This window comes from Lethenteron reissneri, chromosome 10, assembly GCF_015708825.2.
Source record: "Lethenteron reissneri isolate LAM-NWPU_2019-01 chromosome 10, ASM1570882v1, whole genome shotgun sequence".
Classification (NCBI taxonomy): domain Eukaryota; kingdom Metazoa; phylum Chordata; class Hyperoartia; order Petromyzontiformes; family Petromyzontidae; genus Lethenteron; species Lethenteron reissneri.
In genome coordinates, this window is record NC_083788.1 from 7,480,050 (window position 1) to 7,492,648 (window position 12,599).

At 47.1% G+C, this 12,599-nt stretch overlaps 2 protein-coding genes across 3 annotated transcripts in view; both read right to left on the reverse strand.

Annotated features, from left to right (window-relative positions):
* Nucleotides 1–3,877, reverse strand: part of LOC133340901 (syndecan-1-like) — a 23,394-nt gene extending 19,517 nt beyond the window's left edge. For both annotated transcript variants that reach the window (XM_061549380.1, XM_061549379.1), the window contains exon 1: nucleotides 3,517–3,877. In XM_061549380.1, coding sequence (XP_061405364.1) covers nucleotides 3,517–3,594 — 78 coding nt within the window. In that variant the 5' untranslated portion in view covers nucleotides 3,595–3,877. The remainder of the gene's footprint in view (nucleotides 1–3,516) is intronic.
* Nucleotides 3,878–6,856: 2,979 nt separating this feature from the next.
* On the reverse strand, nucleotides 6,857–11,515 carry MED30 (mediator complex subunit 30). The gene is made up of 4 exons (XM_061549382.1): nucleotides 11,143–11,515; nucleotides 9,647–9,796; nucleotides 8,184–8,291; nucleotides 6,857–7,741 (listed from the first exon to the last, which is right to left on the reverse strand). Exons 1-4 carry the CDS (start codon nucleotides 11,398–11,400, stop codon nucleotides 7,646–7,648), a joined length of 612 nt encoding a protein of 203 aa, XP_061405366.1. The 5' UTR covers nucleotides 11,401–11,515; the 3' UTR covers nucleotides 6,857–7,645.
* Nucleotides 11,516–12,599: the final 1,084 nt, after the last annotated feature.

Here is a 12,599-nt window from a genome sequence, read left to right on the forward strand (position 1 = left end):
TGTCGCTCCACCAAGCACTTTAAATGGGGGGGGGGGCCCGCTGCTCGCTGCCGTGCGGTCGTCGGGGCCTGAGTGAATGGGGTGAGCCCCTCAAAATCGGCACGCACGCCGAATTCCTGGGGCCGCTGCCGCGGAAACATGCGACCACACTCACGCACCAAGATACCCCCCCGCTTAAGACTACACAGCCTGCTGGGGCAAGTACCATAAAGCGAGCACCTATGACGTCTGGCACGCCACATGAGGAGACTGTGTGGTCAGCACCATGCCTGGCAGGCCTTTGTCTACCCACATGCGGCCTGTTCACACACCACACCAGATACTCACTTCAGGTTGCGTTGATTTAAGGAAGGCCCAGGACCGGTTCAGATATTCGGCACAGATGTTAACTTTGGTTGAGAATGTAACACTGGCCACCACTCGTAGCGCAGGTCTTCTAACTACTACGCTACTACTCCCTAAAATTCCCACAATGTGAAATATATATACGCACACACCAATTCCCAACCCGCCACCATTAAACATCAAAGACTTGCGAAAAAGGAGGTTGTACATACGCTACATGTACAACCCTAATTGCCAATCCACTGCGCCCATGTCTTCCTACTGCCGATGTTTACACAGGTAGACGTTTATGGCCAAGTCAGACTAGTTCATGTTCAGATGTAACTTGCCACTGATATGAATTTAAACAGGTCACAGGCTTGAAGTGAAGTGTATGAAACAATTCTAGATTTGAAGCTTTCGTGACTGCAAGGATTTATACTCTTAGGTTTTTCGGAAAAGTCACGTAGGTAAAAAATTAATAAATATAATTGAAATAATAATAGAAATAAAATAAAAATGTTTTATATAATAATATTATTTTATTTCTATTATTATTTCAATTATATTTATTATTATTTATTTTTTACCTACGTGACTTTGCCGAAAAACATAAGAGTATGTATAAAACAACTACCCCACTGTTACCCCCTCACACGTTTAAGTGTTCTCTAACAGGAGCTATTCCGTCAGGAACAAGAAACTGTTAGAGGACTTCACTCACTTTTGAGGGCCATTAGAAGCCCTTCAAGTGTGAAGAGGTGTGGTTTTCCCAGGACTCTGCCAAAAAATATGCTGCAAACCTTGTAATAAATGGCACCTTGTTGAGTGACCGCACATGATAAATTGGTAAGTGAATGCTCAGCAATTATTGGTTTTAACAGACAACCGCTTATAAGTGATCGATATAACTGGGTAAAGGTGCAGTCCTGTAAATACTTGCTCAAGCCAATGCTAGCGAATGTGTACCCTCATTGACCTTTGTCATGCATAGTTGTCTTTTTACCCAAGAGTATCCTGTTTAAAAGACGTGAAAATCTCAAAAGGCTCTAGCTGATTAAAATTAGGACAATGAGTTCACTACACCCTAGATAGAACTTAATCGCTATGTATACATTACTGGCACTGTTCACACAAGCGCAAATCGAAGACGAAACCGGTGACATTTGCCTATAGAAAGTAGTGAATCCATAAAAACCCGAACACTCATCATCAGCCATGTTCAATCCGCTGCTGTACTCAGGCCTCCCCAATCCGCCTCCATTCCTCGTAATCCTGAGATATACGGTGTAATCCACATAGCACCTGCACCCACACTTATTTCGTTTGCTCCAACTTCACAGGTGGACGTGCTAGCAGACGCATTTTGTTCTTTTGATGCCACCGTCATCGTCATTTACGATCTGCCATCAACGCTTGTCGTGACGAAAAGAAACAAAACAGGCAAAATGATAAAAGTTTATTTGAGAAACAAACACGCCTATGTTATGAATAAAGACCAGATTGTTTCATATTTAAACTGACAATTAAGAAGCTGTAAAAAGATCCACACTCTTTGGTTCGCAGCTATATAATTCCTTGTCACATCCATCTCTCTTTGGCATGCTTCAGCGATGGTTTTCGCTGTGGTTGTCCCCACCTGATGACGGACGCTTGTGTTGCGCCCGAAACGTCGTGATTCAATTTAGTTATTTTCATTTTTTATTTTTTTTTTATAAAAAAAAATTTCACCTACGTGACTTTACCGAAATAACCAAAGAGTATGGATCCTTGCAGTCACGAAAACTTCAAATCTAGAATGTAAAAAAAAGATCATTCGCCTGGACACACACCGCGAGATGTGATAGCGGTCGATGCAGGCAGGAATGGTGACGGAATGGCAGCCAAAGAAGCCAGTCACCGTAGCTCACGAGTTTCAGCTCCTCACTCATAACTCACTTATTTTCTCCGAGCTCAACCCCACAAAACCTTAACCCCCCCCCCCCCCCCATAACCGCCACCGTTACTTTTCCCGCTTCATATTCACATTATACGGCAATCACTCATTCCCCATTCATTAAATCCATTCAGCATTGACAGTCATCAATTTCGCTTTCACCGAAATTCACGCATCACAGATTTTGCCCGCGTTGCCTTCCGCTCACCTATTTTCGTTCACCCCCCCCCCCCATCGCCACCATCAACACATTCAATATGTAACAACCATTAATTCTTCGTAAAGCCGTCTCGGTTAGAGATAAGTCGGCGCCCAAGAGGACATTTGAGGTCAGTCGATGAGCGCGATGGTCGTACGAGACCGTTAGAATTCATGGGGAAGACCCTCATCCAGCAGTGAACAATGGCCCACGATGATTCCTTACCACTTGTGGAATACTGCTCCGTGTGTCGCTCTACGCTTACTACATCACCCGTAATGTGCCCGATATCAGAAGCTAATCCGGGTTGAACCCGTCCAGTGCTTGAATTGGCGACCGCCGTCACTGAAGCAGACGCTGTGGGGCGATGTCAGCAGTAAGAGTGCAGCAGCAGCAGCAACAATAATCCATTGTTGGATCGTATTTCTATGTCCCCGTGTCTACGCTCCCCGCTGACCAGCGAGGAGTGCCATGGGATAACCTCAACGAACCCACACGGGTCGTGGTGGTGGTGGTGGGAGAAGCCATCATCCAGCAGTGGATTACAACAACAACAAAACCACAATCGATGTTTAGACAACCGATGATGTTCGACAATGCACCGTAGTATTTTAATATCCCCTTCACACACGCAACCACACACACATATATACACACACATACATCCCTCCTCGAGCCCGTAGCGAGGCGTGGCCCACACGGTCCCTGGGATAGCGGAGCCTACCGCCTCCCTCGCACTTTCCCCGGCAGAGACGCTCCAGTCAAGTGGGGTGGGTGAGCCGTCGTGTAAAGACCCACCACCCTCGCCTCTCGCACCCTGCACCAGCCCCCTCGCAGCCATCTGTCCGAGACTCCGAAGACGAGGCAACAACTCGGAACCCCCAACACGAACCAAATGAACCCCGCCAACCATCACAAACTCCCCTCGTGCGAGGACCCCCCCCCCCCCCACACCGAGGCGAGGCGCGCGGCCTACACCGGCCCTCTGCTAGCGGACCCTACCGGCTACCTCGTGCCCTCCTCGGCGCAGAAGCGGCCTCACCACCCCCCCCCTCACCTCCGCCTGGGGCTGCGAGGCCGCGGGAGTCGCTACGGCGAGCGCCGCGAGCAGCAGGGCGAGCAGCAGGGCGCGCATCTTGAGACGTCGGCGAGTCGGGAGATGAAGAAGGGCGGGCGAGCGAGCGAGCAAGGGCGATGGGGAATGTTTTCAAGGCAAGAGGAGCGTTAGGTTGGGTGAGGGGAAGGGACGAGGGGGTTGTATGGGGGAGGTTAAAAGAGAGGGGAAAGTTAGGCGAGAGTAGCCGCAGCCTCCCGCGGGCGGAACGCTTCAGCGGAGTGGGACAGCGCACGGGAGGAGCGGAAGGTCGCGGCGCGTTTTTATTTCATCTTCCAATCTTCCGGAAGAATCATCTCGAGTCGATTCCACGGCGGGTTGATTATATCTCTCGAATCGATTCCACGGCGGTTGACTATTCGCGCGAGTCGATTCCACGGTGGGTCGACTATTTACTCGAGTCGATTCCGCAGCGGTCGACTATTCGCGCGAGTCGATTCCACGGCGGGTCGACTATTCACACGAGTCGATTCCGCAGCGGTCGACTATTCGCGCAAATCGATTCCACAGCGGTCGACTATTTTCTCGAGTCGATTTCACAGCGGTCGACTATACGCGCGAGTCGATTCCACAGCGGTCGACTATTCGCGCGAGTCGATTACACAGCGGTCGACTATTCGCGCGAGTCGATTCCACAGCGGTCGACTATTCTCTCGAGTCGATTTCACAGCGGTCGACTATACGCGCGAGTCGATTCCACAGCGGTCGACTATTCTCTCGAGTCGATTCCACAGCGGTCGACTATTTGGCTCGAGTCGATTTGGGTCTAATTTGTTATTAAAATCCTTTTCTTACTTAACTCGTTTTCTTATTAAAAGTTGTCTTTAATTGCTGGCGAAAGGTCGTGACTCAGATTGTAAATGTTGTGGATTTGCTCTCCAACACACCGGTGTGCTGAACTAGTAATTACATTGCCACGTTCTGTTTAAGTGACAAATCCTAATTGGCTGTGTCGGGTGGTGGCGGGTTTAACGACACAATTATATTTACGCGATATTACAAAAAATAAACCCTCTATTATGGACTTTTCTTTTTGTTGTGCGTTGGACAAGGGAAAAACACACATACATTCCTGAGTGTACCGCATTTAAATAACAATTTTTTTGATTCGTCGGCCTATGTATTTCCTTATCAGAATCAATGCATTTATATTGGTGGAATCCGATGACCCATAAAGATATTTTTCACAAATGTCCGGCAGGGGAGGGGTAGGTCAGAACGTTACGACACAAAAACACGATAGGAGTGTAAAGTATAGAAACGCTAAACAAATCACTTAAAACATGTACTGCACAAACAAAACGCAACTATATATTTTTGTACCTTGCCAGGCAAAGCCCACTGGAGCAATTCGCTTATTTTTCAGAATCGATCTGGCCACAAATGATAGCTCAACGAAATGGCTTTTCGCGTGGAAAATTTAACTAAAGTACGAAACTTTTGATTGAAAGCTTTCGTGACTGCAGGGATTCATATTCTTGGTTCTTTCGGTAAAGTCACGTAGAAGGGAAATAATAAAATAATTAAAATATAAAACAATAAAAATTCTCACTGGACAACAAACACGTTTGCTGATGAGATCCATAATGTCTAAACCGACTTTGGAAGGCATTTCATCCAGCGGTGGATGATAATCAAATCTCAGAATATTCAGTGTCTGGGATTGTGAACTCCCTCGCCTGGTATACAGGAGGTCCTTGTGTCCGATCTCGACCCTGTGTGTATTTTTCTCTAGGGGTCGTCCCGTTTTTCCCCCTGCACATTTAGAGTCCACACGCGTTTCAGAGTACTTGGCTGCGATACATTTCCGCATGATAAGCCACTTCGTTGTGGCCACGTCACTTCTGAAAAAGGGGCTATACATCTCAGTGGGCCTTAGCTGGTAAAATAAAAACAATTATTAAACCAAACGTTTAATAGGAATGAATCTATTAATCGTTAAATCCACCTTTCAAAATTTCGCCGATTCCTCGACCTCTTCCGAAAGAAACCTCGCGTGTGAATGAACTTCAACTAAATCCCCACCATTTCCCCTTCTGGAAGATTCCCCCACCGAGCACGTTCCCCGTTGGAAAGTGCTGGGTTGCTGCTCTTCCTGAAGAATCTTCAATCTGCGGAGAAGCCCTCGTTATACTGGTAGGAACCTCCTGGTCTGTTGTCGTATCCTCAAAAATCCTTGTAACTCAATTTTTACCCACTTCCCAATGTCGTATCGACTGCAAACTTGGTATACTGATGTCATGCTGGTGACAATACTATATTATATCATTAAAAATAAAATATTTTTAAACAATCTTTTTTTATATGTTATGTTTCGGCTTGGGTCTAATTGTCCACGCTCAACTGACGTTGGCTGTAAATCACCACGGCTCCTTACGTTATGGCAAGCCTCGGGGCCACTTCCTGGAGTTCTGCCATTACTCGTACGGTACATTTCATTAAAGCGTGTTTTAAAAAAAGTATTTTAAATATTTTTCATAGCACAGAAGAGTAATTGCCCAAAACATTGCCTATTATACGCGTTTTCTATTGAGTGTTAGTGATGCACGTGTTGAGATTGTTATTTGTGCTCGTGCACCACTGCCAATGCAACATCACCAAATGTTTAAGTTTCAATAACCATGTTCTTATGCCCAAACTATTTTGAAGCCACAAACAACAACTTAGTCATGTGTAATCGTTTCATAACATGTATTGAGAATAACCACTGCCGTGCACATTTGATTAATCTTTGAATGACAGAGAAAGAGGGACACTTGGATTAGCGATCAAATACAAATGAGAGACATCGCATGAATTGTTCGGTGAATTTGGGCAAGACACGTTTCCATAAATATGCTAAATTCCTGTTATGTAAATTCCTTTGTCAAGGCACCCTCCTCCTCTAACCCAGCTTAAATATACGCTGCCAAGCTTGGTGGTGTTCATTCGGACGCTGTCTTTCCGACAGCCCTGTTCTTCACCTGAGGACGGCTGCTTGCGTTGTGGCCGAAACGTCGTGATAATTGTATTTGTTTTATTATTTCCCTTCTACATGACTTTACCGAAAGAACCAAGAAGAAGACACGTTGCTTTAAGGCATGATGGCTAAAGGGAACAGGCGCTGGTAATCAAGCAGCAGCAGCAGCACAAGAGAATGCGCCTGAGTGGCAGTCCACCGCTGAGATGCAGGTTATGAGATCGCCTCGTGCAGAAGCCTCATTGATTATGGAATCGGAGGATTATAACATGTCAAACATTGTGGGAAAACCTCTTTAATAAAGGACATGTTTTGTGCAAAAAAAACATTCAGAAATGTTTTATTGAGACCAAACGTGCAACTGAAGTTTTTTTTAAATGTTCATCAGATGTGTAACATTTTTTTCAAAAATTCAGTCAAATGTTTGCTTGCCACAACCTCATTATGCAGAGTTTTAAGAAATAACAGTGGGTTTGGAAACAACGAAAAAGTAAAAACCTATAAAAAATATTTATCTGCAGCAGGGAATACATTGACTGAAAAATGTCTGAAATGAACGGTGCATCACACACGCTTCAGCGACCCATCCGAAACAGAACCATCGTCCCATCCGAAACAGAACCATCGTTTCATCCAACACAGCAGCCTCATATGATACAAAACCTTTCTAATCCATTTGATATTGAACCCTGGTCTGATACAAAAACTCTCATTCCATCAGATACAGACATCTTAGGCAATAGAGAAACCACGTTATCGAATACATAACCTTGATTTATCAATACAGAACTATCATTTCATCTGATATAGAAACAATTGCATCAGATACACTTGATGTTATCTGATATATGACTCATGTACCATTAGATACAGAACGCTTTTCCTGAATAAGAGAAAAAAATGCATTTATGCCTGTTGCAGGGTTCATGAAACAGACTCATGTATGTTTGCTTATTATTCACAATCCACAAAAAGAGTTCATAATACATTTCGATGCAGCACCCTTGTCTTATCTGACACAGCATTAAGAAATGGCACCAGAGGTTTCTTCAACAATGGGAGGGGGGGACATTATAACACCAATATGCCTTCATCAAGGATGTGGTGATGTATTCAGCTGTGGGAAGACATCATGGTGTTGATGTCCCAGATCAGGTTCCTCAGCTGGTCCATGATCACCTTCAGCTGTTGGTTCTTCTGTCTCAGTTTCTGAGCCACACAGAACAGGACAGTCCCACCAGCAAATCAATAAACGAATCAAGTGTACAACCTTTTTAAAAAAAACGGGTCACATTGATAATCTCTTAGCTTCACTGCTGCTCTTTGAAAGTTCCCAATGAATGTATACCGTACTCTTTGGTTCTTTCGGTAAAGTCACGTAGGTATAAAACAAAATAAATGTAATAATTTAATTTAATTTCAATTACGTGACTTTACCGAAAGAACCAAAGGATATGGATCCCTGCAGTCACGAAAACTTAAAATCTAGATTGAATGTATACCATCTCATAACATTGATACCAATGACACAATTTGTATAAAATTGCGAAAAAATTAAGTCTAAACTTCTCTCCGTAATATGACGCGAGTCAATAAACGTCCTTTCCCACTGTACAACGAGTCGTGACGATGATGGCGAATAGTTTCTCACCTCTGAGATGTCACGCCGCTCCTCATTAGCAAAGCGAAGCGCCGCCGAGTTCTGGCTCCACTCTTCTGTCCGTGGTGCCGACTCCTCTTCTAGAAACGGAATGTGCTGCTGGAATTGCAAACAAGACGGCTGAGAGGTCAAGGGCAATGAACAGACAATGCTGCCAAAAACGTGGGGAATTACAATTACGTATGTTTTCGCAGTTGTTTCTATCTATCTCTGCGATGTGTTTTTGGGTTGTACTGCATATTTTTCTGCATTATGTCCGACGTTTTGTTCCATTTGTCCAAATTTAGTACAGTACAGTCACTGCTACATCATTGGATTGTTTATTCCGGAATAGGTTTGTGGTTTTCGGTGGTTTCAGTGGTGGCGTTTTACTTTTCCTGAAATTGATTTATATATTTTTCACAATATCAATAAAAATAACATTACAAGCTGTAAATGCGCTTTGCTTGGTGCCTGTTCATTGCTGTTCTTACTCTATCAGGAGGGTCCTGCCAAGTTTCTCAGAAGGAGGCGATATTCCTACGTGTAATCATAATTGAATAATTTGTCGGTAATTTTCATCAGTTGTGATGTTTGGCTAACACCAGTTACACTGCAAGCATATGTAGCTTTGGGAGTGAACCGGAGTACTGGAGGAATCCCGTGCAGAACAGCGGGGAGAACATACAAATCTTGATTTGAAGCTTTCGTGACTGCAGGAATCCATACTCTTTGGTTCTTTCGGTAAAGTCACGAAGGTAGAAAATAAATCACGACGTTTCGGGCGCAACACAAGCATCTGTCATCAGGTGATTTATTGTATTTTATACCTACGTGACTTTACCGAAAGAACCAAAGAGTATTGAACATACAATCTCGATGCAAAAAGGCGCCCGAGTCGGGAATCGAACCCAGGACGCGCACCATAACGGATATACATTCGGGGTCCCAGGGAACACTGACATTTACCCCGGTATTTCTAGTACAAACTGACGAATCCGATTATTACATTGTGTGTACGTTGAACGTCTTTCGCACCGTATACAGCCAACCGTGCTCATCGGAGAGTCTGGATGGAAGGCCTACGACGTAAATACATTCCTGCGGAGGGAGCTGGTAGGAACGTTAGGTTGCTCGGTCAATGGCCAGGGTCAACGGCGGCGTGGTGTATTCCGCAAATATGGCCGACTGTGAGGGCGGGCACAAGCCGGCGTGAGTAGGTTAAACGTTAAGTTTTATAAGGGCACCACGGGGTTGACCAGCCCCTCCCCACGCAGCCCCACCCCTCCCCACCCCTCCCATTTTTGGATGCACGACGGACGGACACAATAATCCCCTGTGGGCTGGTGGAACCAGGAGGTTCCTACCAGTAATGTCCCTGAGATTTGACTCCATATGCGAACGGGGGGCGCGCGCTGCCAAAGTGTGGGGGGGTGTTGGGGGGTGTGTGGGGGGGGGGGTGTGTGGGGGGGCACCTCGGGCTGCAGGAGGGAACAAGTCTCGTTGCATTTGTCGTAGATGAGACGCAGCTTGCGGAAGAGCACCGTCAGCTGTCGCAGGTGCTCCTGCAGCTTGCTCAGCCGGTCGGCGTGCGTGCTCGGCAAGTACGAGCCGCCGTTGGGGAGCTGCGCAAATCCCAGAGACAGAGGTCATCCCCCCCCCCCCATCATCCCACCACCTTCAACACCGGATAGACTTTAACGAGTGTAGAGGCAAGTGCTGTTAGTGAATGTGGCACCTATGAAAGGCAGGCAAGGTACACGCGCGGGATGGGTGGCCAAGCACCGCGACCGGTCGCCTTTGTCTCCCAAGTGGCGATGTTTTACAACATCACACCAGAGGCATTAATTTTGAGGCTGAGCCAACCAAGGGGAGGCCCAGCACCGCTTCCGAACTCGGGTCGGCGGGTTCGGGTCTCGAGGGGGTGGTTGGTGATTACGCAGGGATGGAGCGAGACACACCGGGAGAGATGGCGAGACGTGTACTACTACAAACATACCAGGTTCATCTAGGCAATTCATTCCGGAGTGTGGAACTTACGGCCTAGCAGGATGGATATTTCCCGGTGGCTAGATTTGACAAGACCCCAGGCCACATATAAAGGATTAGGGCTTGGATACAGCCCGCGAACGATACGTGTGTCACTGCAGGCAAAGTTCGTATAATCTTGCTTCATTCGAAAAACGTGTTCAGAGTGTGTCTGCTGTACAATGAGAGGGCTCTGTTGGCTGGCCACTCTCTTTAGAGTTCCAAGCACTTGCAACCGTGCCTTCGCCAACTCGCACTGACAATTGAGAATGGTCAACCACCCCCTACGACTAAAACACCACATGTGGTGGCCGTCATCCCAGCAGAGGATCGACACAACGCTCCAATATTTCTATTATTAATAATATCTCTGGGTGGAGCGGTGGCGCAGTGGTTAGCGAACTGTGCGTTGACCCCGCGCGGTGAAGCCTCATCAACCCCAAGGGTGGCACAGTCGGGTTAAATTGTCTTTTTATATTAAACCCGATCATCTGAGATTGTGAGAAATCCGGTTTAATTGGTTCTAATTGCAGAACCGCACTTCTCAACGATGGGGCTTCGTCCATTCCCCAAGCTAAGGAACTCACTGGCGCCCACGATTGTGGAGGAGAAGCTCCTCGTGTTCATCAAGACCAACCTGCCCGCCGCATTCTACGAAAGCAGCACCGACGAGGAAGCAGCCTAAGCCTTGCAGAGTTTCGTATTCATTAAACCAGCATTTAATTCCCACGAAATCGGGTTTAATTGTATTCAAGAAAAAAACCCGATGCCTGCCGCTGGAAAAATTGTTTTTTTTCCAACCCCATGCTGATCAACAATCAACCACACGTGTGTGGCCTTCACCCAAACAGTGATATCGATCATCCAAACAGCGATATCGATCACCCAAACAGCGATATCGATCGCCAGTGGACGACGATGAAGCAGCGAAGCCATCGCTCACCTGCATGTAGCGCAGTATCTGGAAGATCTCCGTGGTCCTCGTCACGATGTCCTGCACCGTCTCCTGCCCGATGCGGCACAGCGAGGCCATGTTCACCTCGCGCGGCCCGGGCACCCCGGCGGAAACACCGATCCCGGTCCCGCCTCCGACCACCCCCCCTACACCGCTCGGGCCCCCCAGTACCCCTAACGTCCCCGGGCCCGCGAAGCCCTGGCCACCGCCACCGGGAGGCAGCGAGCCTCCCTGACCCGAGGCCATGGCTCACGAAGCGGCTGGTTGACGAGGTAAATCGCTAATTTGGTCAGAGACGCCGTTGCCTTCATTCAAAAAAAACGCACTGTTCCGCCAATGTCCACGCGCGTCATTTGGGGGCCCAAACTCCTGAGCGTGACGTCATTTTTTGAAGGGGTGTGACATGACGTCATTTATTGAAGAGGGTGTGACATGACGTTGTAATTGAAGGGGGTGTGACATGACGTCATTTATTGAAGGAGTGTGACATGACGTCATCGCTAGATTCTTGGGATTCGTGTAAATAAACGGCTTTGGTATTTTATTGAAAGCTTTCGTGACTGCAGGGATTTCATATTTTGGTTTCTTTCGGTAAAGTCACGTAGAAGGGAAACAATAAAATAAGAAAATTGTTATATAGACAAATATAAAACAATATTTTTTATTTTGTTTCCCTTCTACGTGACTTCACCGAAGGAAACAAGAATATGAAAGCCTTTGGTATTTATTACTGCATACCTGTCAACCCCTTATCAGTGCTTAGCTTATTACATATTAATTCAGAGCATATTGATCACCCCGTACCCTTATAGATATCAACGTTCATCCTGCAGTCCCATCACGAGGGAGATGCAAATAGAAACACAAATAGGCAAAACAAATGCCCGTTATTGAAATGGCTGTACGCCGTAACAGGACCCTGCGGGGTGGGCTGGTAGGAATAATACTAATACCGGTACAGGGATATCAACCGGGTATAGAGGAGTTAAAAAGAAAATGATTTGTGCATGGGGGGTCAGCGATGACGTCCACACCCCCTTCCCCACTGACTCGCGAGCCTACAGAGCAATGACGTCAACACCCCCCTCCCCACTGACTCGCGCGCCCACAGAGCGATGACGTCCAACACCCCCCTCCCCACTGACTCGCGCGCCCACAGAGCGATGACGTCCAACACCCCCCTCCCCACTGACTCGCGCGCCCACAGAGCAAGGATTGCAACAGGCGATGTCATTGGCTGCGCCGGATGCGACGGCCATCTTGTTTAGTTCACGGATCGCAGGGGGAGCGGGCGGCCATCTTGTCAGACAGACGGACGGCCTCGCGAAGCCTGTCGCAGTAGGCCTCGCGAAGCCTCCTGCACTAGGCCTCGCGAAGCCTCCTGCAGTAGGCCTCGCGAAGCCTTCTGCACTAGGCCTCGCAAAGCCTTCCCTGCAGTAGGCCTC

What these genes read in the sequence shown, in the direction of transcription:
- MED30 (XM_061549382.1), bottom strand. Translation starts at nt 11,400, where the DNA reads ATGGCCTCGGGTCAGGGAGGCTCGCTGCCTCCCGGTGGCGGTGGCCAG. An exon ending in AGATACTGCGCTACATGCAG is followed by an intron (nt 9,797 to 11,142) that starts GTGAGCGATGGC and finishes GGATTTGCGCAG; the next exon opens with CTCCCCAACGGCGGCTCGTA. An exon ending in GTTCCCTCCTGCAGCCCGAG is followed by an intron (nt 8,292 to 9,646) that starts GTGCCCCCCCAC and finishes TTGCAATTCCAG; the next exon opens with CAGCACATTCCGTTTCTAGA.